At 40.6% G+C, this 27257-nt stretch overlaps 1 protein-coding gene across 1 annotated transcript; it reads left to right on the top strand.

Moving 5' to 3' along the window:
* Window positions 1-54: 54 nt before the first annotated feature.
* On the top strand, window positions 55-27257 carry LOC125892383 (plakophilin-1). The gene is made up of 15 exons (XM_049582368.1): window positions 55-415; window positions 4542-4660; window positions 12659-12841; window positions 12932-13125; window positions 14343-14484; window positions 14783-14990; window positions 16619-16787; window positions 17521-17638; window positions 20695-20862; window positions 20945-21112; window positions 21525-21678; window positions 21784-21970; window positions 22548-22632; window positions 24403-24518; window positions 24667-27257. The coding sequence occupies exons 1-14, from the start codon at window positions 244-246 to the stop codon at window positions 24475-24477; spliced, it is 2142 nt and encodes a 713-aa protein (XP_049438325.1). The 5' UTR covers window positions 55-243; the 3' UTR covers window positions 24478-24518; window positions 24667-27257.

Genomic DNA, 27257 nt, shown 5'->3' with positions numbered 1-27257 from the left:
CTTCGGCCCCTCCCGTCCCTCCGCACCTGCCTGTGAACTCTCTCCGCTCCCACCTCAACGGGGCGCGGTCCAGAGGGTGGAGTTCACCGCCGCCGCTCTGGGAACGTTCAGCTTTGCTTGCATATTTGTCTCTGTCTTCTGCACCGCAAGAGTCGCACCGCACTTCTCCTCCGGGGTCCGCGCTTTATTTGGAAACTGGTTTTAAACGGAACCGTTTACGCGAAAGGGCACCGTGCTGGGAAGATGATGGCTCCGCTGCGTACAGCGATGGCAGTCGGTAGCGCGGAGGACACGTCGCTCGCGGTGCCTTCAGACAACAAGCTGCGCTCGGGTCAACAGCGCGTGCTGGATCAAGTGCACAGCATCAAGAGGAGCAAGTCCAAAAAGAATGGCACACTGTCGCCTTCACCAACAAGTATGGAAATTACCTAATACATAATCATAATGTTGAGAATAGTACCGCGCAATACCTGCTGTGACCTCTATATTTGCATAGTGATATTGTCTTTGGGCCTTCTTGGAGATTACTCCTACACTTCTTACCTAATATTAGAGTTTATTGTATTTTCTGGGAATAATGCGTCACAAAACTTCCCCTGGAGTTGTATCCTTCAGCCGCAGCTACTCGTCCAAACAGGCTGAACTTACTGCGTAATGGCCAACTGCTGTAGGGAAACCAGAGCGCACCAATATGACGTCTTTGCAGGCTCTCAAGTTGGGCTAAACATTTCCCCCTGTTCCAGTCTAAACTAGTTAACTGTAAGAGAAAGACAACATTTGTTGAAATGTGATCCTTGGCTGCTGTGTGAGAGGAAAGTGATTTTTGATATTTGAGCTCTGAGAAACTGTCAGAGACACATCCTACTTCTTCTGAGCGTGCCTACAGCGGTTTCTCTCTGGTACTGAGGAATGCAGCCCACGCACACACACACACACACACACACACACACACACACACACACACTTAGAAAATTACATTTTAGTCTTTCAAAACAACTCTGGTATTTGGCTTTTACTGCAAGAGGCATTAAAGTGATCCACCAAAAAATTGAGAAACAAAATATGTTCATGTTGTGAAATGTGTGCGCGCCTTTCTGTTGAGTTGAGATGAAGTGCAGGGGTGTTACACACAAACAGAGGGTTGTATTTGTGATCTATAAAGTGGGTCAAACTGTCTGTGTGCTGTTTTACTGTTTTACTGACACATCCAAAGCTTTCAGTGATTGTGAAATTTCACCTCTGGCATGTTTAAATGACTGCAGTTCCCAGCACAGGTAGAAAAATGTGGCCTGCATGAGAGGCTTTATCATCTGTGCTCCACATAATGAAGAGCTACTTAATCATCTTTCCTTCTAGAGTCATGCAACAGAAACTCAGTGTACTAAAATGAAGCTAAACTAAACATAACAGCAGTCAAACACTGAATATTAAGAAAAACAGCCACACGGTCAGAGCTGCATACACGCCTGAGGCTGCGCTTTACTTTAACATTGCCAGAATTTTAACAGAACAAGTTCAGCAGTGTTCATCATGAGTTACTTACAGTTGAGAGAAGCCGTTTTACTTTCAGTGCTGGAGCGACAAAGATGATGATACTGTTCAGACCCTCACCGCTGGGACCACTGGGGATTTACCTGTTAGCACCCAAGACCACTTCTGTTCTGTCATGTTTAAAGGAGGTGTACACAACATTTAGAGCAGTAATATAGCAGCAAACAACTGTTTGGGGTGTAGTGGAGCAATGGCGTCCTGTCGACCACAGAATAAAGTCACGTTCACTCCGCGTGAGTTGTCATTCAAACATCTTTGTCTTCTCTGTTTGTTGTTGTGGTACACCGTCCCTGAGTCTGTATGTGTGTCAAAGAGGTTACCACTGACAACACCGTCCCAACCCAATGCGTCACCGCGTGGTTACCCCCTGGTCAACACTGTTAGTTCTCTCAACACTGTTGCTATTGATAGCGCTGTGTTTGGAGTTAGCATCATTAGTTGCTAGCCACAAACTCAGCCACTTGTGCCACGTGCAGAAAATATGGATGAAATATGTAGTCTGAAGATTGGCAGCTCAATCCCAGCAGCTCCAGTCTGCATGTTGAAGTGTCCTTGGGCAAGATATTGAAGACTGATTCAGTACTGATTGCTGTGTCATCGGCGTGTGAGTGTGTGTGAATGATTAACTGATGAGCATGTGGCGGCTTGTTTGGTAGCCTCGGCCTTCAGTGTATGAATGTGTGTGTGAATGGGTGAATGTGACATGTAGTGTAAAACTAGTGTTATAGATGTATTCTTTCCATTTCTATGTTCAGCACAAGGGACTAAAATGGACATGTAATTTGGCTGTGCCTCCTTCAGTGTACAATACAGCGTGGCAGCACAGGTTTCAGAGGCAGATATAAAGTTAAGACAATCTGCTCGGCTAGATAAACTATGACAGGTGAATTTTTCCTCTCCTGCACAGATGCTATGTGTGTAAACGATGATGGATATGTCACTGTTTTGACAATCATAATCCCATAATGGTGAAGTCACATCCCTCCATTTGGCACAACGTGGCAGCGAGCCTCACGTTCCCATGAATCATCCAACGAGGCAGACAGACAAAGGTGCTAAAACAAGTTGTGATGGCTGGATTTCCCTAAGCTTACACTTAAATTGTAAGGCGACTCATGACTGACATTATGTCACGTCTGTCCCGCTGTCTGATTTGGTGGCTGCCAGGCATTTATATTGAGTTTCGAACCTGTAATATGTGTGTCAGAGTCTTCTCAGCTGTTTTTGTCAACACAAAAGGTACACAGCAAAATCATGCTTTGACATCCATTACTTGATAATGAACTGAACAGCTAAAGAATAATTGTTGAAATAATTTACAAGTGAATATTTTGTTTACAGCAAAGCTCAAATTATTAACCATTTCAGCCACTGATTCAGAAACTTAATGTAATACTTTACAAAATATTGAATCAATCGATCAGTAAATGGATCTAATTAAAGTGAATATTTGTTAATATCCAACGAAACACTCATGCATTCAGTCAGATTAAGTGAGCTCTTTGGGCAGATTTACCAAAATGTTGCCACAGCAATCTAAAATCATAAATAATAACAGAGTTAGTAAATGAAAAATAGAGGATCAAATGGTTAATTAAAGGCATAGTTCAGTTTTTTGGAGTGGGGTTGTATAGGGTACGTTTCCCTAGACAGTATATTACATACAGTAAATGTCAGTTGGCACGCCCCCAGTTTGAAGTAGCAGCCTGGAGTCTGACACAGAAGCTAAGCAATGCACTGCTGTGGATTGGGTCAGCCACAAAGCGCATTTTAGCTGCCTAAAAAATGTCCCATCTAAAAACATCAATATCAGTTTAAGTGTACACTATACTGAGAGTATTTTCAATGCTTTACCTTAATGTCAGACAGTGATTTCCAATGGGAAAAAACATGCCGTCCTATCGCTGTCTTCAAAGCCAGACTCCATTGAGAAAACCAGTAATTTAACATTGCTGCACACAGGAGCTGCTGGTCTGACACTGCATATCCTTTTTCTTGTTTGTTTGTGTTATTGTGTGACTTCAGCATATAAAAGGTTTAGTTCGGATCCACCAAAGTCACGCAATAACACAAACTAACTAGCTTTTTGAAGCAGTGGTAGACCAGCAGCTCCCTTCAGCATGCTAAAATCGCTGTTTTTGTCAATGGAGTCTGGTCACATTGACCAGAGTATGGATGGATGGCTTTCCCGGTGGAACGGGCTGTCTGACGGAAAGGTTAAGCGATGAAAATACTCTCAATAAAGCATACACTTAAACTGATATTGATGTTTTTAGGTGACTTTAATACGTTTTGTTGCTGACCCCATCCACAGCAGTGCATTGCTTAGCTTCTGTGTCGGACTCCAGGCTGCTTCTCCAAACTGACATGGATAAGTACCTCATACAACCCAACTTCAAAAAAACGGAACTATCCCTTTAAACATCAATTAAATAATGTTTAAATATATTAAATGCATTTAAAATTGCTTCTTACATTGGTTTTTTTTAATCATTTTCTTTAATATGATTTTTGTATTTGCGCAATATGTTATTCATTTGTAAAGTCTTCTAAATCCTCTTTTATTTCCCTAATAGAATATCATTCACTTAATCACTTTTATTAAAAGGCTATCATTATGTAAGGCTATCTTTGTTTACCAAAAACATGTGGACATATATTTTGTACATAGTTATAAATTATAAAATGCAAGTAAAAGTGAGTGCAAGTAAAACACAGATTGGGAAACTGAAGCCCACATTAAGGAAAAAATCAACCAACCACCAAATCACATTTTCAACAACACCCTCATGCTGTTACCAGTGTGTTTGGTGGTCATTGGAGGTCTTATTACACTCGCCCCAAGTAACGTGTTGAGGTTAAAACTGTCTGACTGCCTATTTCACATTCTTCTTCTTCTTCTTCTTCTTCTTCTTCTTCTTCTTCTTCTTCTACTTCTCTGCGTCTCTCTGTTGTGTATTTCAGTTCTCATATGTCTCCTCTTTCAACAGGCCTGTCTCCTCCGGCTTTGACGACAAGTGAGTTTGGAACCTTCAAGTTTGCTCCATTCAAAGCAAATGGCACCTTCAGCCGCACCAGCTCTGCATTGTCATCGGGCTTCAACAAAGTGGTAAATGTTTCTGTGATGTAACAGCCCTGTTTGTAGATGTGCAGATAGTCAGAGCCTTTCCCCTCACACAGATACAACTTTAAAGGAGCAAATCAGTGGTTTACTATGGAAGCCCAAAGGGGACTTAATTGATGATAATGTGAACTTGAAAACAAAACTGTAATTCCACAAAAGCATCATAATTTTCCACATATGGATGACAATGCAGTAATCTAATCATCATTTTCACATTTAAGAACAAAATGTCAAATTTTATTTTTAAATGTTAGAAAACAGCATTTTAATTTTGATCGACTTAAATAAGCTGCACAAATGAGACATTAGACTACATTGTTAATTATGCATTTTAATTTTCAAATTGATATAACATTTAAATGTTATCCACTGTGCAGCAGGTTAAGTCTTTGAAATATTGACTGTCATTTTTGAATTGTCAAAAAAATGCATTTTCTTTTTCATTTTAACTTGCATAAATAAATGGAAAAGCAGGTTACATTGTTTAGATTGAATTTAAATTTTTAAATATGAATTATCATTTGCATATTGACCACTATACAGCAGGGTACAACTTTGAAAATTAAATGTCAAACAGCTTTTCCATTTAAATTTAATATGGTCATAGAGCGCCCATACAAGTATGTGAAAATTAAAATTAGGCGGTTGTATTTTCATTGTAATTTTTACTCGAATAGTGCATACATACGTGGAAAATTCTAATGCTGTTGTGGTTTCATGTTCAAGTTTACATTATTATTTTAATAAAGTCCCCAATGGGCTTCCATAGATTTACTACAATCACAAATATTTTATGGTGTATTACTGTGGATCACTGCTAGGGTTTGGGGGTTTCAAATGTTTTCTTCCATCTCGCCATTTGTTTCAATTCACTCTTTTTCTATTGAATGAAAGATGCTTAATGCTTGCAGTAACCCAAAACATGGAGTAGGTCATGATGATGTTCTACCTGCATTCATTATTGTCCATAAAAAAGGTTATTGTTTGGTTATTGCATTACCACTCAAAGATAACATACCTTTGAAAACAAAAAATAATGAATACAATTGATTGTGTAGACAGACAGAGCAGTTTAAAGCAGTGATTCCCAACTGGTGGGTCATGCTCCAAAAGTGAATTTCCTGCTGTAGAGTGAGTGAATGAACAGCTACTTGACAGAAATGGCGAACTAGCTCAACAACATGGCCAAAAGCAAGTATGACGTTGAATATATTAAGCTGTGTGGACCTTGAGCTAATGACTAAGGAGAAATCTGGACCCTGTGGTTGGACCAGTTGGGCACCATTGCTTTAAAGGAATAATAGTTGTTGTAATCTTGTTGTTGTTAGCTTACAACAAAGACTGGAAACAGGAAAACAGTTAGCCTAGCATTGTCCAAACGTAACTAAATATGCCTGTCAGCACCTCTTAAGTGCAACACACACCGTCGCCGGCGTGGCGCTGTGGCCGTCAAGGGCCGCCCCCCAACACACACTGGCAGCGGCGCGCAGCGGCACTGTCAACATGTATTTCCCACCCCAGCCCTCTAGCTGGCTGTGCCTACCCTAGTTGCCAACGGTTGCCAACTGCTAGTAACAGAAGAAGAAGAGGAAAAACTTTGAGGCAACAACAACTTGAATTTCACGGGTGAGTTTCTTATCAAAATCGTCTTATTAAAAATTTGAAATAACCTTGATCCTACGAGACGAGACGTACATAAAAGGCTTTTCTCACAGCGCCGACATGAGTGCCGGCCGCGCTGGAAATAGAGCAGTGGGCTGAAGCACAGTGGCGCAGCGCGGCGTGTCGTCCGGCGCCAGTGTGGGTTGATTCATAGAATATAATGGAGGCGGGCGTTTTGAAGCGCAGCGTACAGCGGCGGTGTGTGTTGCACTTTAGGCTCACAACTGAACATGCTATAACTTGTTTGTTAAATCAATACAAAAATGAATGTTGAAAAAATGACAAGTTACGGCTTCACAGTTATTTGTTGGACAGGGTGTAGTGACCTCAGGCAATCACAGAGTCTCCAGGAAGCCAAGAAATATTCTGGCACATAATCCGGAGGTGCTGGTGGACAGATTTTGTTATCTTCGGACAGAGCCAGGCAAGCTGTTTCCCCCTGTTTTAGGTCTGTATGCTAAGCTAAGCTAACTGTCTGCTGGCTCCAGCTTCATATTGAATGGGCAGACTTGGGAGTGCTGTCAAGTTTCAAGTATTCCTTTAAGAAAATATAATATACTGGAAAGTTACTGGCTGCAAAGGATGTATGGCTTTGTTTTTGTAACAGAGCTAAACATACAAAAATGCTGATATGGTTATTTAAAGATACACTTCCTGCTTTTTAAGGTGCCTTAAAGCTCCCACAGCTTGTGTTTTGGTTACATAATTATAAGCAGTAACAGAATCTGGGAGGGTATCGAGTCGGTGTTAACACTAGATGGGAGGCACCTCTCAGTCACAGTTGATTCATGATGTTATTTGAAATATTACACCACACTTGAGCTGGTTAAAGCTCCTGGTGTAGCCACATGGCTTTGCTGGTTAGCTAGTCGTCTTCTGTCAGTGAGTGTGTGTGTGGTGCAGTGTCTTATGCACTGTATTGTACTGTGAGTATAATGACCTGTGTATCCAGCAGCACAGGCTTGCATGATTTCCTAATTTTGGAAAGGGACAGATATTGTTTTTGTTTGTCATTCTCAATTTAAGTCTTGTCACTAAGAGTTCAACTCATACGCAATACTGGCCTAATCCAAATTCCACAGAGGAGTAATGCTGACTTCATCAGTGTGTGCGTGTGTGTGTGTGTGTGTGTGTGTGTGTGTGTGTGTGTGTGTGTGTGTGTGTGTGTGTGTGTGCATGTGTGAAGATGTCTCAGCTCTGGGTTGGCCTGATCTGACCTACTGACAGTGAGTCGAGGCATGTCTAGGGAGTGTGAGGATGCTGAGGAGGGCTCATTATCACTAATCCGTCTCTGTCATATTGTGTTTTCATTTATTTTGTTGAGTCAATTGTCGCATTAAGTTCAATTACCACTTAAGTCTACTTTCTACTTTCTTGTCTTGTATATATATCACCTTAAATCACCCGTCATACAGTAGAGCATGTATTAGCACTGCTGTATTGAATGAAAGCGATACCATAGAATACAACTGCAGAAATATGTTTTTTCTCAGTGAAGGAACAAAAATAAATGTACGATAATAAGCCGAACAAGAACAGCAACACAAAACAATTCACATATTAAAAAGTGACAGAGAGATATAACCTAATAAAGTTAAGTTTAAGCATGCCACATATTTCTTGACTTTTGGTTTGTATTGTCGACAGTGACATTTTTCCCACTTTTATATTAGAGGGTAATGCTTAATATAAATAGGTTTTCAGTATAATTATATTTGTTACATTAACCTGTTTTAGTCAGCTGAAAACTTGCTTTAAAAAGTTTGTCAAAATCAAAACATTTTTGACATTGTGTCGGATGGAATTAAAATAAATAAGCTGGACTATCTTAAACCAGTGGCTCCCAACTGGTGGGTCATGGTCTAAAAGTGGGTCCTGGGTCCATTCTGAAAGGACCACAAGTGATTTCCAAATGTCTCAAGTGCATAAAAAACACACTTTATTTTTTAAGTGCACTAAATATCCAGCACAGAGCTTTTATTTTGAAGTGCAGTTTCCTGCTGTAGAGTAAATGATTAACAGACAGCTACTTGACAGACACATAAACTAGCTCGACGTCATGGCAAAATGCGAGTATGATGTTAAAAATATAATAAACTATGCCCAGAAAATAATCTTAAAAAAAAAAACAAAAAAAAAAACTGGTTGCACCTTTAACTAATGACTAAGGAGAAATCTGGACCCCGTGGCTGGACCTGTTGGGAACCACCGTATTATATAATATAATTTGACTACTGAATGTCACCACAACTTAATTCAACTTAATTAAGCTTTTTGGGGACAGAGCAAATCATGTTGGTAATACTAAATTTAATTAAGTTTGTCAGATTATAGAGGACTCATAAGATTAGCTCAATAATGTCAGAGTTGGAACTGCTTTAAAAGATGCCTGCAAATCCTTACCTTAATTCTTTTAAAAGTTGAACCAGTGGACTCTTTTTTACATCACAACATTTAGTCAGTGAAATCAGAAACTCTCCTATATACTAATACTTCACCCACAAATTGATCATTTTTATATCAATCAGTCAACCAGTGCTACCTTGAAATTGCAAAGAAAACTTTTTTCTCCTGGCATGCCTCTGCAGACAACAGCAAACATATAGACTGATTGATTGAGGACTGCACTTAACATCAGCAAAACTAGATCAAATCATCCATTTACAAAGTCTCAAACAACCCCTGCAGTGTAATCCAAGTCTCATTTATCTAGTCGTAGCTCAGTGCACATGCATTTTTCACTTTCAGTTCAGTTTTAAATCTTACAGTTTTAGCCAAAATGCATGTGTTTGGGAAGTACTGAGCATCTGACTGGATAAATGAGATTTGGATTGTACTGCTCAAGTTGTGTGAGAGCTTGTAAACAGGCAGACAGACAGTTTATCCGATTAATAGAGCAGCAGAGATGCACCACTCGAAATACAAACTAAAAGAGACACAATCTAAATGGCATGTAGTATCAATGAAACTATCAGTGAAGAAGCCACTGAGAGGCTGAGTAGACTCGAAACTGTGACTCATTCAAAGAAATTCCTGCCGAAGTCCAGAGATGCGTTTTATGGTGGTTTATTAAACAAACAACAGGGATAACTGAGGCACAACGACATGAAATGAACCATTACATTGTGTTATATTTCAGTCAACAGAAAAATTCACACCCTTTGATCACAAGCCGCCACACCAGTGAATGAGCAGGTAAAATAAGGTGAAACCACACTCCTGTCCCAATTACATGTGTGTGCAGCCTAAACAAGTAATAAACAACAGAGGTTAAATACATTGTGGCTCGTACATGGCAAGTGATGCAGAAGTTTTGAGTTGCTGATATTGCTTAAAATGTGATCACGCTTTCTACAGTAAACAGGGACACGGAACAGTAAATGCAGTAATATTTTGGCATCTCTTCCTAAATGTATGTCCCTGAATGAGATGCATCCTGCTGTTTGTGCTGCTTCTGTTTGCTCTGCTACATTTGCATCCATCTCTGCTGTCCAGTCTGATGGTAGAGAGGCCCCAGCAGCTCAGTCAGCCTGTAGCCAAATAAAGGGAGCATGTAGCACTTGGAGAGTAAACACGCTGTCAGTTCTTATCGAGCACGTTGTTGACAGATCTCTCCTCCATTACGCTTTCGCTGCTAAGTAGCAGAGCCTGCTGGTGACTGAACGACCAGTCTGGTTTGAAACAGGAAAGAGAGTCCGTGCATAACCTACAGTGTGTGTGTGTGTGTGTGTGACCTGCTTTCCCATTAGACAATATTTCTTCGTTATGTGTTCTTAAGCTGTGATGTTAATGGTTTTCGGGTGATCATTAGTGCAGTCTGTCTTCCTTATTAACGTTCAGTGTGGGTTCAAAGACCGATGGGAATGTTCTCCGCTGCCAGACTTGTGATGTGACTTTAATTTTTTTTTTTTTTTTCAAATCAGCCAATGGGAGTCAGAGGTTTGGTTACAAGAATGACTAACTGTTAAAGCATCAGCTCGACATGTTCTGTCATTTTGCTCAGGCTCTGCCATGTTTCTCTCTCGGTTATTTCGTGACAAAGCTTGAATAACGCTCACTGTACACACACACATACACACACACAGATGAAGCCAATAAGTCGATACACTAACGAGACATAATTACATGAAATTAAGCTCATTAGTGACGTCAGGATCGTGAAGACAGGATTAACGGGTGCTGTGTGTGACTTGCACACACAAAGATCCTCTGTGAGAAACTGCTCGGCTGTATCAGCACTCTTCCAATGCAACTGCTTGTGTCGGTCTCCAATGACAGATATTATGTTACTTTGGTATGTGTGATCGTTTGGTGCGTTCTGTTGCTTTCAGTATAAACTGAAGAGGGGGAGAAGGTATGCAGGCTTTGTGTCAGGTTAGATTCCGCTGTCTTGGTTTACAGGGGACTTCTTTGAAAACTGTCCTAGTGGAAAGTGGGTACTTTTCCTGTGTGACCTGGATTGTTGCTACAGAAAAGCTTAAAGGGAAACTTAGGTATCTTTCAATCTGGGCTCTGTTTTCCCATGTTCCCAGTATTGAGAAAGAGCGTGCTGCAGCCACTGCGGCAAAACTGAGTGGGAAAAAAAAGTTAATAACTTATAAATTATGGCGAAAAGGTAGTTTCTTGCAACCCTAGAATTAAGATAAAAATATTCACAAATGAAAGAACACTTCTGGTTGCTGATAAGTAGTGTTTAACTTTTGATTTAACACTAAAAATTAAAACCCTCGGCACGCACTGCAGCGCAAGCAGACAGACGCGCGACTCAGAGCAGCATGTGTCACTGACACCAGACTCAGAGCGCAGTGGACCGGTGGAAACTGTCACCATCAGCATATTATTTTACATCAGTAAAATCTATTTTATTATTATTTTGAGTCACATTGTTGAAAGAATTTAGTCGTCTGTGTTCAAGCAGGATAACAGGTCTCCATTCATCGCATGTCGGGGTTTCTATTTCCTTGTCGGAGATGGTGTTGCGTTCAAGGCCCCCCCAAAAAACGGGAGAAAAAAAACGGCCAAATATTTGAATTTTTTTTTTTCACAATCGAATCCCGTGCCATCAAATTTTTTGGGTCAGCCCTACACCCTGGACAGGTCGCCAGACTATCACAGGGCTGACACATAGAGACAGACAACCATTCACACTCACATTCACACCTACGGCCAATTTAGAGTCACCAATTAACCTGCATGTCTTTGGACTGTGGGAGGAAGCCGGAGTACCCCAAGAAACCCACGCTGACACAGGAGCCAGGAGCCCTCTTGTTGTGAGGCAACAATGCCAACCACTGTACCAACACGCCGCCTTTTCAATGTCATGGCTAAATATAAGCTGATTTTGACAATGTGGAAAGTCTGCAAGATTTCAGAACAAGACTTGTCCTTGAGTGAAACTTGGTTACACACACTAACAAACAGACCAGATCAGCGAAACATAAAGAAAAATGTTTCATTTCTCTATAAGGTCTTTTCCTCAGTGGTATCGGACACTCATAATAACAATTTGAGTTGTACCGATACCGATACCAGCCTCTGATACTGCCTAAAATGCGGTATTGGGTATCGGCGAGTACAGCCTATGACCAATCCAATACCACGTAATGCCTCACGTCATTACGCATATGCACACCACAGGCAAACAAAATGGAAACGGAGCAGAGTTTAAAAAGCATTCTACTGTAGCCTTTAAAATGTCTTTTTTGCCAAATTGTGTGGCTGCACTTTAACCTGTGTCTTGATCTGTGTCAACACTGGATAATAATAATAAAAAAAGTTTTATGGCATTCATTCTACTATTATGTATTTATTTCTTAATATTTTACATAGAGTTTTATGAGTTGAGACATAAAACAATTCATATCCCATCCATTTTTATTTTACGCGCTGGTATTGGATCAGTACTTGGTATCGGCAGATACCTAAGGTTCAGGGATCGGAATCGGTATTGGGGAGGAAAAAGTCGTATTGGTACATCTCTAATAACAATCTGAACCTGTCAGTGGCAAATATTAGCACTTTTAATTGACGTAACTTGACGGTGCACAAGTGCCCGCAGAAATTACAGCTAGTTTCACACAACAGTCTTGGTCAATACTGGACCAATTTCAAAAATTGTCTCTATTAGTTACTTAGGCATTAAAATATAGAGCATTGGGTCCAGGTTAAAAAAAACAACAACATTTCCTTTCAGATGATGCAGTGATTAAAGGTATTTTTGGGGCTATTTTTCAGTCTGATCAGAATAAAATGCTGTGCAGGACCAAATTTTAAAAAAAGTATTATTTTATTTAAAATCCTTCCGACATTCCTTCCTTGTAGGTTCATACTCAGAGGAGTCGCACTCTGTCCGCTAAAACCATGGGAGGAAGAATGTACAACACCTCGGGCACATGGGACCAAAACATCAACGCCAACAACTGGGCCCAGGGCTCCAACGGGCTGAAAACCGCTCGCAGTGACCCAGCCTTGGCTCACCATTTTTCTGTCCCTGCACCTGTTATGGTGAGCAGTTTTGTTCTCTTTTTTTGTGTGTGAAATTTCAGTGTCACCTTTTCCATGTTGTTCTGAGGAAAGTAATTTCTCTTTCTTCAGAGAGCTAAAGGGCAGGTGGTCCAGAGCCAGCAGAGCCTCCGGACTCGAGTGAACAGACACAGCACCTATTCTATGACCAACGGCAACCAGATGACCAGCAGCCAGCAACGCATCGTCTCGCCGCCCTCTGTCCATTGTCACACTGAGGGCAAGATGGGGACCATCAAAATGTCCAAGATTGAGCAGCAATCAGCGTGAGTTCTCCTGCTTATCTGTCTTTCATATAGACTCAAAGCTCCTCCCCGTCCTTATTTTGTAAAGACTATGTACGGTTGTCGACAGGGAGAGACAAATTAATTTTTTGATCTATTTTGATTTTATGAATTGTGCCATGACATACAGCTAGCTAGTGTAACGTGAGGGTTCGACGTATGGTGGTCGGGTCACTCACGTTGGGAGTACGCAGCAGGATGGAGACAGATACACTCTTAAACAGCACTTTACTTTTCTCCACACTTCAGCAGCTTCATAACAACATTTCCTGGTTACACTTCCTTGGGTCACATGTCTTGTAACTAACCAATGAGAAGCTAGAAGGACTTAGACTGAGGAAAATGTGTGTGAGAGTTACTGAGGCAGATCCAGCACATTATTTAACTGTTTTTAACAATGCTGCTGCAAATATTTTAACATGTAAATATGTAAATAATAATTGTGAACATAAATGTGTAAATAGTTAATTGTACAAACACTGTAAATGTATTTTTAAGCAAATTACTTACCTGACGCGTTTTATCCAGCATCTCGTGGTCTTCTTTTTTATCACCCAGGAAGCAAAGGAATAAGCAACCGTTGCTCTTGTGTATAGATCCCAGATGTCACTTAGACATTACGTTTCTAATTACGTATATTCACAGACTTATACTTCATCTGCAACTTTCTTGACTTGCAAAATTACCTTTTAAATTTACAAACATCATAAATTGAATTCACGACACAATTCAAAAGGGATCCACATATTTTTTCCGAAATGAGGTCCCATGCTGGCCCACTGGAAGGGGAGGGACTCCACCTCTCTGTTGACTTTTTTAGGCAATAAGAAGGAGTTGACATGACATACATCCTATAGCAACACATATGTAGTTAATATTTGCTAGTATTTTACATATTGATCATATCTCAGTCTCAACTTAGAAGTCAATTTCTCCATATTGTTTATTTTGTTGACGATTGCAGCCCATTCCTCTTTTGTTGAAGGGATTGGCTGCAGCCATTTCCATGTTCCGTGCTTTCTTGCTAGCACCCAGGTGTATTTAAAAAACATGCTCATACTGACCCATGAATTTGTCTGGGATTTTAACCAGGTATTATGTGACAAAACAGCAGCTCATTATCTTTAAAATGCATCAGAAGCTATTTTCTACTATCTAATTTCTCCCTCTCTCTTCTATTCCCGTGCCCGTAACTGCAGGGTGAACAGCGCAGTAAACGTGCCAGATATGACTCTAAAGGAGGCTGTAGAGTTCCTGTCTCACCCTGAAGAGAATTACCAGCAGTGTGGAGCCACCTTCATCCACCACACCACCTTCAAAGAGGAGGGCGCCAAACAGCAGGTCTGAGCACTTGCACACGACATACTGCGCAGATACCCCTCCAAACACACACACACACGGATGTTGTTTACCTTCACATCCCGTTTGTGTGTGGATTGTCTGGTTGTGCTTATACGATCGTTGCAAACACTCTGCGGAGACCTTTGCGTAACCTGCCTTGAGGGAAAGGGAGGAGAAAGCATTTATCATCGCACTTGGCTGCTGGTTCTGTTTGTAACTTGTAGTGTTGGAAAATCATTGCCACGCCTTTAAGTTTCACATTTTCAACACACATTCCCTCCACATTTCTGCGTCAAAGGTGTTCCAGCTAGGAGGTATCCCCGGTCTGGTGACCCTGCTGCGGAGCCCCAATACTGTGGTGAGCCAGGCTGCCGCTGGGGCTCTGAGGAACCTGGTGTTCAAGGACCAGGACAACAAGCTGGAGGTTCAGCACTGTGGTGGCATAGCCAAGGCTCTGCAGCTGCTGAAGGAGACAGATTCTACTGACACCCAGAAACAAATCACTGGTAGGACATTTTTATTGGGACCTCAGAATATTGGGTAGTAGGGTGGCTGAGCGGGCCTTTACCAAACGTGTGGACTTGACTTGACAAAACCAAGAAAGACTTGCAGCTCAACTTAACGATGACTTGTGACTTCACATGGACTTGAGCCTTTTGACTTGAGAATACTTGATACCTTTCCCCAAGCAAAGAACAAAGAGTATGGTATTTTAAAAAAGTGTGCCACAAATAAAATAATTTCTCTTCATTTTCTGATAATTCCCCAGAAGAGCCAGATTGTTTGAACCAACCTGTCAGCATCCAATTAAGTTGCAGGACAGAATCATAAAGAATAAATGACATGACAAATTGTTAGTGTACAAAGACTGTGCCGTGGTCAACAAAAAACAGATTTCAGTATGCAAAGCGTGCAGGTCAAAAAGACAGACGGAGGTGCAACAGCTTCCAATAAACTTGTTTTACAAACACAAATTTTTAAAAAGCATTTGGTAAGGCAGACATTATGGCTTGGTATGACTTGGAACTTTTCAGTCTCGACTTGGGACTTTGGTGCAAAGAATCGAGACTTACTTGTGACTTGCAAAACAACGACTTGTCCTACCTCTGGCCTTTACTAAAAAAATAAAGCCCATGCCTCATCCCTAAATATCACACAGACTGAGCAGGAACATGTGCTGAACATAATGCTGTGTTTTTTACTTTAATTGTACGTTTAAGCTGAACCTAAAGACTACAAAATAAAGACATAGGAAAAAAAATTAAAAAAAGATAATTGGCCTATTAGAAACACACAGTCTTCACCTGTCCAGTGTGCATAAATTTACAATTTATGATCCTAAATTTACTCAGTAGACAAAGAAGACATACATTTAGTAATAATAGTAAATAATAATGATGAGGATACAGGCTTAACACAGACAATATCATATACACAAAGGCTAGGAGAATCTAAGTGCTAATATTCCTCCTTACTGCAACATATCCATATTCACATGTGAATCAGTGCGATAACCGTTTTGTTCAGGGCCTCAATTTTTATTTTATTCTATTTTATTTTATTTTTTATTTTTTTATATTTAATAATTTTATTTATTTATTATTTTTTTTATTTGTATTTTTTATTATCTTAATGTTTGTTTGTTTTTTTGTGAAGCATCATCTATAAAAATAAAATATGGTATCGGTATAAAATATGGTATGTTCATACAAACAAACAACAGCCATGGGAAAAACACACTTGGGGAAAAAAAATATAGATATATAGAAAATAACAAATATAAATAAATGCAATAAAATCAAATAAATAAGAGCACACAATAATTATGATAATAAAAAAATAACTAATTGATTCCAAACATAATAATAATGATAATAATACTAATAGTAAAAAAATAAAATAATAAAAACAACACAGATTTTAATTTAAAATAAATTTCTCCATGTTATACATTTCCTTTAAAATCACTATCCACTCTACTTATGTTGGAGGTTCTTTGAGCTTTTCTAAGTATAACATCATGTTTTTAAGAGCAAACTTCACCTCAAAGAGCAACAGCGTGATGCATGGATCAATTACTTTTATCAGAAACGCACAGCTGGATTTTTAACTTTACTCTTCTCATCACATGAAGGCCTGCTATGGAACCTTTCCTCTGCCGATGAGCTGAAGGAAGAACTTATAGCCACGGCGCTGCCCGCCCTGACTGAAAATGTGGTGGTGCCATTCACCTGCTGGTCAGACAACAGCGTCAACAACAACATTCACCCTGATGTCTTCTACAATGCTACAGGATGCCTGCGGTGAGGACATTTGATTCATTAATCCGTTTATCATAGCAGATAGTTCCCAAAGGTTTTATTAAGCTGAGCAACGTTTTGAGGTCGCAGACATTTTTGTGAAGTCTTTGTGATGTCAATCCATCAATAGCTAGAAAGTTAAATGATTTAAGTCATTTTTTAAGCAACAGAGCCAAAAATCTTTCCAACTTCTGATGTTTTATTTAATTGTAAACTGAATATCTTTGGGTTTTGGTTTGTTGCTGAAACAAAACAAGACATTTGAAGATGTAACCTGGGACTCCTGGGAAAATATGATGGATATTTTTCAATATTTTTTGACATTTTACAGACAAAATAATTAATTGATTAATGAAAAAATGATTTGCAGAAAATAATCCTTAGTTGCAGCCCTAGTCAAAACACTGCTTTGTCTTGTCTTTGATGCAGCACCTAGTCAGGTTCTTCATGTGATATGTGTGCAGTTTGCACATATACAAGAGGAGTGTTTTTCTTAGTTGACAGTTATGTGAAGTGAAAGTGAATTAAACAACAGTCTTCATTGTAACTTAATACTGGCACAGCTTTAGAAACTTCTCTGCACCTCGTGCCTAATCTCTGCGATCATGTTTACATACAGGGCGTGACGGTGCGACCTACATGTTGAGACACTCACGGTTCTGTGTCTATTATTGTATTCTAGATATGTTAGTGTTTCCCTTTGGATTTAAATGAATGGTGGTTGAAATGTGTATAGGAACCTGAGCTGCGCCCAGAAGAAGGAGAGGCAGGCGATGAGAGAGTGCCGCGGCCTCATTGACTCCCTCATGAGTTACGTCCAGTCCTGTGTGGCGGAGGAGAACCCCGATGACAAGGTAAAGTTGCTCATCGCTATCAGCAGAACCTTTTCCTGTCCACCATGAGCAATTGTCTCCACACAAAGACTGCATCAGAGTTGGCTATGATTCATTTTATTCCAGCAACTTCGTCCATTTTGTTGATTGTCGGCCACTGTAAAGGAAATATAATAAGATTTTTCAGTCTACTAATACATTACAATTGCTTTTATGCTCTTGTCTCTTTTTAGATATTTTATAAAACAATTAATCATTTAATAAAGGGAATATTTGTTGTTTGCAGCCCACCTGTACTGAAAGTGGCATTAATCACAGTTTTTAACGATTGCTTCACAGTCTGTCTAGAAGCCCACACATTGTTTTTCCCACGTTGTGCGTCTAATACTGGATTATGATTGTGTGAGCAGATGAGTGTTTGGATTCATGTCTGGTGACGTGTTCTAGTTCACTCATAGTTCCTGTCGAACGTGTCTTATGTGTGTCTCTCACAGAAAGTGTTCAGTACACATAATATATCCTGAAGCACATGTACTCACACATACAATACATACGCTTAGAAACACATCCGTAAACACACACGCAAGCAGGTAAATACTGCAGGCGGAGTCAGCGTGTGGAGTATGTTTAGCGGGTGCTCATACCTGCTCATTTGTGGAAGTTTGGGGTGTGGATGTGTGTTTAATTCTATGTCTGTGCAAACACTGTTTACACAGACTCCTTCTAATGAAGTGGTGGAGTGACTGTGTCTGTGTAAGAGACAGAGGGAGAGTTATCCTCTTATCATAAACTGTTATTGTAGATAAGGAAGAAGAGAGTCGCCATGCTTTATGCATGTTGATGCTATAATGGTTTTAGTGATATACTCTGTATACCTGTAGCTTTATCTCTATGTTTTCAATCTGATTTCCATGGCAACAGACTAGAGAGAACGTGCGGAGAGTAGCTCTGTGTATATAGATCAATATATGTCCATAATATACCACCATTTGTAAGAATTTACAGCTGCAGTGAAGTAGACTAACTCGAGTACAGCTGCAGTCCCAGCTACATCGGGAAAAAACAAAGCATCCACTCTAAAAGGGAAAACTACGGCCCAAGCTGACGGGTTAGCTAGCAATAGCCCATTAGCTTGGGGGCTAACTAGCAACACAAGTGCTGTGTCTCAAATCATGTACTTCCATTAGTACACTTGTATCTAGTATACTATGTGCACTATGTACTTATTGGCGTAGTGCGCAAATTTCGACAGGGTAGTGTTGTCTCAAACCAAACATGGCCGCTGTGCACTCACTGGAAATGATGACCGCAAATTAGCTAGCTTGCAAAGTAGCATTAGCATTCGCGCTATCGTTCCAAATCATTACAGACTGCTAAATTAACCCAACAAACATACTGCTGGCTTATACCGGACAACAGTATAGTGGTGCTTAGTGCAAAAAACACATGTATTTGTACAATGCAGAGATGTTTACGGTTGCACAGTCCTCGGCCGCCATTTCCAGTTTGAAAAGTGGTCCCTCCCCTTCCGCTACGTAGCCAAGTGTCCATAGCTCCACACTCAGCTTCTTGACCGTTTTGAGTGCACCATCCAGGTACTCATAATGCACTGCATTGTTCCATACTTCTCAGTGTGAACGCACTTATGAACTCAAAATATTAAGTGTAAGTACAGAAGTATGCGATTTGAGACACAGCACAGCTCTCAAGACAGAGGGGGTCTTGTCTATCTCTGCACCTCCATCTGAGAAGACCCACATTGCCATCTCCTCCAAAATGCAAGCTTCCCTTGCATCCGTAAACCAATCCCTAGATGCGCTTTGCAAAAAACTTGACAAATAAGCCTCACTTTGCTGAAGGGGAGGAAGCCTGGCCGTAGATAGGCTGACAAGCTTGGAGAAACACTTGGAAAAACTGCAGCAAGAGAATAAAGAGTTAACTGAGAAGACTGATGACCCTGAGAACCGACCCCGTCGCAATAACTCTGTGATCAAGCTTTCAGAAGGCTTCTAAAGTGGAGCGGTCCCTGCGTTTATGTCCCAGTTTCTGGTGGAATTACTATGTTTTCATCATATTATTGTGTCTCACTGACTTTCTGATTGAGACCATTGTAATGTTAATCAATCCTTATTATCTAAACCCAAATGAATTTACCTCCAGTAGTTTATTTTGGTCAGCATGTTTCTGTTGCATTGCTAGAAGAATTATAGCCTGGGAACAAGATGAATCTGCCAGTTCACATTTATTTGCTCTGGCAGATGCATCTGGTTTGGTCTGTAGACAGATTGCTAGCCAACCTTGCCAGCTTTGGGCCTATCACAACTGTTTATCTAATATGGCACATGTTTGATACAGTGACTGAAAACTTGCGAAGCCTTTGCGCTTTATGCAAAATATGTGGTGATGTCAAACTCTCAGTTGAAGAGCTATTTTAAAATTCTGATGGCAAAACCCAACAATCGTTGCCAGATATACTGATTCTACACCATCACACCACATCTCTGCACGCTGTTTAAATTTGTCCATCGCTCAGGGCTACGTCATGTTTTGTTGCTCTAATTGGTTGTAGGTCCATCCATCTACGGCTGCAAATGACACCCTTGTAAATCAAAAATTAATTGACAGGTTCTAGACTAATTACACTTTTACAAATTGGTCTGGCAATGCCAAGCTAGAAGACTTCCATTTCTATTCCCTGTTAAATGAACATAAAGACTGACACTTGCTTAAGAACTTATTAGATGCATGCTTAATCACGAGGGAATGTGAACCACAAATTAAAAAGAAATTGAGTGCTGTTAGTGGGCCGGCCAAATTGACACACTGGAAATTCCAGCAATCAATTTATTTCAATTTAAAAAATAATTTTAAATGCTTTTATTTGAGTTTGAATGAGAGTAAACCTTGAGAGTAGTTCATTTGAGACCCAGATGTACAATAAATAACCACAAATGGGTTCTTCTTTTATCATGTAGTGGCAGTGAATAAAGAGTTTGTGATGTCATTGGGAAACTTGCAAACAAGAATCATATCATCATATCATTTGCTGTTTTTTAATAACCTCTCCTCTCCTCCAGTCTGTGGAGAACTGTGCATGCATCCTCCATAACCTGACCTACCAACTGGAGGCCGAGTCCCCTGAATGCTTCAGCAGGTTCCAACCTCCGGTGGAAGGCCAAGTTGGGAATAAGAAAAACGCCCCAATTGGATGCTTCAGCCCGAAGAGCGGCAAGGCTCAGAAGGAGGTTGGTATCAACCACCACACCACCACCACCAGCCATCAAAGCCCCGTTCCCTTCTCATTTCGTTTTTGTCCTTTCTACTCAGTTTTCATTTGACAAACTGCCAGAGGACAGCACCCCATCAGGTGTTAAGTGGCTGTGCCATCCAAAAGCCATGCAGACCTACCTGTCACTGCTGGGCTCGTCCCAGAAAGGTGCCACCCTGGAGGCCTGCTGTGGCGCCCTGCAGAACCTCACTGCCAGCAAGGGACCGGTGAGTACAAGGAAGATGATTATTACGCTTACTGTTTGTGTGAGGTGTTAATGGACATTTTGGATTAACTCAGGTTGATTTAAGAAAGGAGAAAAGCAACAGAGAGACAGATGTGGTCAGGGTAATGATACAACAGCACAATTGAGTAGCTTTATAAGAAAGAGTGGAGTTTGGTCTTCATGGATTCAGAGATTATTAGAGAAAGAAATGAGAAGTTAGAGCAAAGGAAAATGAGATGCACATGTCAAATATTGTGAAACCACCTGTAATGATCATGTTTACAGTCATCAGCTGCTTCTATGGATCAAAAATCTCGACATGTGACACATGTGTCACATGGACTGCTACAGAGAGGTCGGACATACAGCTAATGTGTTTTCCCCCTTCTGTATGGTCTTTGCTTCTCTTTCAGGGCTCCAGTGCCATGAGCCAGATTCTGGTTCAAAAGCTGGGGGCTCTGCTGCACCTGTCCGCTTTTTTGAAGTCTCCCAACCGCAGCCTGCAGAAGGCCGCCATGTCCCTGCTGAATAACATGTCTCGGAACGACAGCTTGCAGACCCCCATAAGTGAGGAATGTTGTTGATGTGTGCGTCACAGGCAGCAGAGACAGGGATGTAAAGTTAGTCAACGTAAAACTGATTCACTGAATGTTTCCTTTTTCTTCTGTGTAGCAAAGCAGATTCTGCCTGAACTCACCGGCCTCCTCACCTCCAGCCCACGAGAGATGGGAAACTCTGACGAAACTATAGCAACGGCTTGCAACACAGCCCACAGTCTGATGTTGGCGGACCCTGAGGTCACCAAGAAGTTCATCAGTAGTGAACTGGTGTCTTCGGTGGCCGACCTCAGCGAGAACAGGTCAGTTTTTGTTTAAAAATCTGTGTGTGAAAGTTGCAACACAAATAAACCCTTTCCATTCACCTCAAGAGGTATTTAGCCATGCGGGTATTAATGAGTTTCATCCACCCATATTTCAAGATCTGTTTGAGATTGCTGCCTCTCACCCTTAAACAAGCAGCAACACCTCTTTCCAGAGAAAATCTTTCTGTTACTTGGAACAGTCGACAGAACACGCTGCCAACAACTCTGTCAGCTTCTCTCTACCAAAGAAATCCTGGCAAAAACTACTGGCAGCATGTTCTGCAGATTAACCAGAGTGGCACTTTAAACATTTGCTGGCATTCTTCCTCTTTTACAGTTAGTACATATACCAAGCAACCTTTTAATCTGCTGTCATACAGAAGGTTATTTTAACACTAAAACAGCCATGCGGTCAACGTTTGTCTTCTGCTGTCAGAGGATCTAAAACACCAGTAGCGCAGGTTGTATCTTCAGTGCCTGAACTGCTTCCTTTCCTCGCAATCCTTTTTTGTTTGTGTGTGATCTGTGTCATTTTTTCTGCTCTTTCTTCATGAACTTTGCCTTTCTCCCTTAGGTCTTTCCCCAAAGGCAGCAAAGCAGCTTCCCTGCTGCTCTACAGCTTATGGAACGACAAGAATTTGCAAGGTGTTTTGAAAAAGGTAAAATGCAAACAAAGTGTGGCTGACTATGTGTTTAATTCTCCCTGATTTCTTGACGGTTCTAAGGGCACTAACGCACCAAGCTGATGGTCAGCCGTCGGTCCATATTGGGCCGTTGGGGAGCGTCTGTCACCCTAGTATTGTGTGTTTTGCACCGTTGGCACTTGTCGGCCCTTTTCGGCTTTTTTTCAGCCAATTCAGCCTGTTGAAATGGCGTCTTGCAGAGCCTGTCGGTAAATGAAATCACTCTGACTAGCAGTTTGGCTCTGTGCACGGCAAGAGAAGTGGAAGTGAGGAAAGCAAACAAACGGCTAAAGTCAAGAGGGCATAAGACCAAAACAAAATTTTATTGTTGGCTAGCACACGGTTAATATCCTTTGTTCTTGCTAACTAACAAGCGTCTTGAATTCGTCCTGTTGATCTTTATTTAATGGCAAATACACACTCCCTCTGCCTGCTGCCATGGAGTTATTTCCTCTCATGCTGGTGCAAGCATACATGCTGGTTGGCTGTTGGCTGTAGTCTTTGCAGTGTGTTCAGATGCAACTTTTTGGCTCAGCCATAGGCAACGTGAGGTTATGCAACAGTAGGCCCTCGCTGCCAGTAGTTCTGCGATGTTGGTTTGGTATGTCTGGGCCTTAACAAGCTTCCCGTGGTATAAGGTATGTTCGGAGTGTTTTTGTATCCCCAGTTTGCTTGAAAGTCCATCCTGGTCAATATTAAATCGCAAATAGTCAACATGTTCAGAGTCTCTGGGGGTTAAATGCAGTATTGGAATTCAACTCAAAATTTATTCACCTCCAGCTCACGCTGTTACGTGCACAGTCCATGTTCATGCCGTCTCCATGACTTTATCTACATTTTCAAATTCTTCTTTGTAAATTTTCTGTAAAAAGCAGTGCAAAAACTCACAGCTAGTTCCACCCGCCTGTCGCCTGTCATGTTTATATACTCTTAGTCCCATTTAACCACAAGAGATTTGTGTAATTTTTAGTTTTAAGAGTCGGAGCTCTGTTAGCATGTGGTTTCTCCTCACACACCATTGAAACAAAACTGTTAAATTCATCATAATATATTGTTATGTGTGGGGTCTTTCGCGTTTTCAGCATCTATTAAGATCTGAAAAATCTTTTAGTGTGAGCCCGTCTTAAGGCAGACACAACACGAACCTTTTGTATCCGTGTATCACATTAAAGCTTGGCACATGCTCGCGCTGCCTTACACGCGCAGAAGGAGGGCCCAGCTGAAAAGGGTGGATGTTTATTATGGTGCACACAATCACTTTCCCTTCCCTTCTGCCACACCCAAAAGTTCAGTGAATACAGAAACAGTCACACTGGAATCCTGGCAGACTGGTTTCCAGCGCTCACTGTCTATTATGGGAGGAGTAACACATGGAAAATGAAGGAGAGATGTAGACGAGGTCAAGACAGAGAGAGCTGGAGGTGGACAGGGTGGAGAATAGACAGAACATATAAAGAATATTATTAAAGTCTATGTTTGTATATGTATAAGAAGGTGTGCTTACATGAATTGTATTACATATGTATTTACATATGCCATTAATCAAAAAATAATATTGACAGCTGGCGTGAGAGAGAAAACACTCCAGAGTTCACACTGCCATGATTCGCCCGAGGCCTCTCCAAGTTGCTGACACAGTACATTTCCTCTTAATTAGATCAAGGGTGTGTTGTTGTATGTGTGTGTGGGAGGCTGCATCTGTGCGACACCCTTAACTGATATTTTTTTTAATATTTTGATCGACAGCTGGGGATGGCCAAAACACTTTTTGTCAATGAGAACACCACAGCAGCGCACAGGTCAGTGCAAGTTATCGACTGAGTGTGACGGACAAGTGGAAAAGGCACCACAGAGGCTGAGAGGTACGATTTGCGCCTCAGTGCTTGCATCTGCATATATTCATATTTTAAAGGCTCAGTGGGGCAAAAATGAGCCCATTGTTGTGTCATGAGGATTAAAACCTTTTCTCTGTGTCTCTCTTCCCGCATGTGCTCGTGTGTGTGCTTGCAGATGGAAACCAGCATGTTTAGACACTGCTGCAGCCACACCTGTGCAACGAGGAGAGTAAAATTACATTCTTCACATAATAGCGTTGTTGAGAGAGCCTATCAGTTAAGAGTGAGTCACAGATTGTACATACGTTAGTGAAAAGAGAGCTTTTAATTTCATGATAAATCCTGCGGTGTTTTATGTATTTAATTTGGATATGATGCTGTTTGTGTATATAAAGGGGTGAGTGTGTTTTTGGTAGGTGAAGTGTACATGTGCTGAAACTCAGTTCCTCCGGCCACTAGAAAATGTTATCTGCAGTCAAAGTTACTAAAGGCATGCAGCGATTATTTAGATTCACAAATGGCTTTGTTGTCAATTGTGTCTTTCTGCATTGGCTAAAGATAAACTGTCTATTGTGGCCTCGAGGACTGAGTAGCTGAAAATGAAAGTACTAAGAAAAATATACGAAAAGCTAAAAAAAAAAAGGAGAGAGAACAATGTGTAGTTGTGATACTGTTGCTGTCAGATGAATCTTGTAAATCCAGATGGATTTTTTTTTTTTCATTGTTTTGTTATCTGTTTCATTCTGTGATTCAGAATTCTTATTTTTTTTAAATGAACAGAAACAGCTTTTAACAAGAGTGCCTAGATAGTTTAAGGTATAGTTATGTTAGTGTTATGTTTATACATCTAATATGAAGCTACAGCCAGCATTCAGTTAGCTTAGCTTAGAATAACAGCTGGTATCGGGGGGAAACAACTAGCCTGGCCACAGTGCTGTAGGTGTCAGCGCTAGAAGCACCATATTAGCATTCTGCTATAGGGGGAAAAATGCTCTGGCTTGTTTGTGTTTCTCTAAACCAATCACAATTACACAATCAAACCAGTCACACAGTAACAGGGCTAACTGTTAGCATCAAGTAGCTAACGTTACATGAGGATTACTAAATTGTTTAACAACAGAGTCAAACCGTTTTGGTATTGGTGTTAGTTTGTTGGGATCATTAAATGGCTCAGGGTTGGGTGCTAGCGCTGCTGCTGTGTTAGCTCATGCTAACGCTGCAAACTCGTCAGGGGGAGAGTGGCTTCAGAGACAGCAGCAACAGAAAGTTTGCTAATCTGGCATGGAATCGGGTTGGTTTGGGTGTACCGTTTGACTGGAGACATTTTGAAAGATGTAGCTTATTAACCCCAAATGGCCATGTAAGAAAATGGAGGAACATCGGGAATGAGAGTCCTGTGAGACGGAATCTTTATTAATCAAAACTTGCCATTTTTTTTGGTGTACATTAGCTCAGAGATTGTTGTTATTTCGTTTAGCGAAGGGGATTTTGAAATCCCTAACACACAAATAGTAGAAGGGTCAGACCAGTCCAAAGGTAGTAAAATCCACCTGCCAGCGCTTCTAAAGCTCACTTCTTGACACAATCTATCTTGTTCTGAGTGTGAAAACAAGACTTGGTGGTTTTATAAGGTTTACGTGACCTGTAAAACCACAATGTGTCGCTTTTACGCTGCTCTTTGTGCAGATTATACAAACAAGATAATAAGTGTTAAGAAGTAGAAATATGTTGCTTTCGGATAGAGTCAGACTAGCTTTTTCCCAGTGTTTCTAGATTTTGTGCTAAACTAAGCTAAGGTAAGCTAGGCTAAGTGGCTGCTGGCAATAGCTTCATATTTAGACATGAGATTATTGATTACTTTCTTCTACGTGAATAAGAGTATTTCCCAAAATACTGAACTGTTTTTTAAAGTGCAGTAGTTAAAGCCTTGTGTTTTTTCTGTTGCTTTGTCGTAAACTTGTCTTGTTATATACATTTTGTTTTGTTTTTTTGTTAGTTCGTTTTTTGTTTTCTTGCATAAACTGAGAAATAGGAGACAGAGAGGTATTGGAATATAGTACACAACATGTAACACCAGCTGTGCCCTTGTATAGAAATTTGCAGCAGTATAAGTAGTCAGACATCTCTTTGAAAACCCTTTTAAGTCCAATATGAAATGTATCAACAGTTGACGTAACCTGTAACAGTCGGAGTTAGCTGCTGGCTGTACACTTAGTCTCCTACTGTAAGTGTTCTTTGATCTAACTCAACAGAAGTCACAAAGGAGATAATGAAGGGGCTGCACCCTCAAACATAAGGCTAATGAATTATGATCTGTTTGCACCACCTCAGGCAAGAGAAGCTGCACATCCAAATATATAAACATACATTATAAATGTTGTTTGTATTTAAAAACACGTGGTTCTTCATCTAAAACTTATATATGTGAATTTTGCTTCTTTAAAGTTTAAAGGGCTCATTATACAATATCTGCTCTCATAAGCAAACCACTGTTATTTATCGGTTTTAAATCTTCTTAAAACTCCAATGCTTTTTGAAGACCAATTATACAAATGGCTAAAGCAAAGAGATGCCATGGCTTCAACAACACACTGCAGAGGACTGTTTTTTTAATGCTTGAGACATTATAGTCCCGCCTAGGTTCATTTGCCTAGGGGAAAATTGATGTCAGTATTGCTAAGAATGTATTTCTGGAGAAATGCGTGTGGCATATAATTAGGAGCTTTCCCTGTCACTCAGTCTGTACATAAAATAAAAAACAGAGAT

The sequence above is a fragment of the Epinephelus fuscoguttatus genome, linkage group LG7 (assembly GCF_011397635.1).
Source record: "Epinephelus fuscoguttatus linkage group LG7, E.fuscoguttatus.final_Chr_v1".
NCBI lineage: Eukaryota > Metazoa > Chordata > Actinopteri > Perciformes > Serranidae > Epinephelus > Epinephelus fuscoguttatus.
Note: the sequence above shows the minus strand (reverse complement) of the source record. Positions and strands in the feature narration are given on the sequence as shown.

Excerpts from the sequence above, each read along its gene's own strand:
- LOC125892383 (XM_049582368.1), top strand. The coding sequence starts at position 244 with ATGATGGCTCCGCTGCGTACAGCGATGGCAGTCGGTAGCGCGGAGGAC. Across the intron at positions 4,661-12,658 it reads CATCGGGCTTCAACAAAGTG|GTTCATACTCAGAGGAGTCG; the intron begins GTAAATGTTTCT and ends CCTTCCTTGTAG. Across the intron at positions 21,113-21,524 it reads TCACTGCCAGCAAGGGACCG|GGCTCCAGTGCCATGAGCCA; the intron begins GTGAGTACAAGG and ends CTTCTCTTTCAG.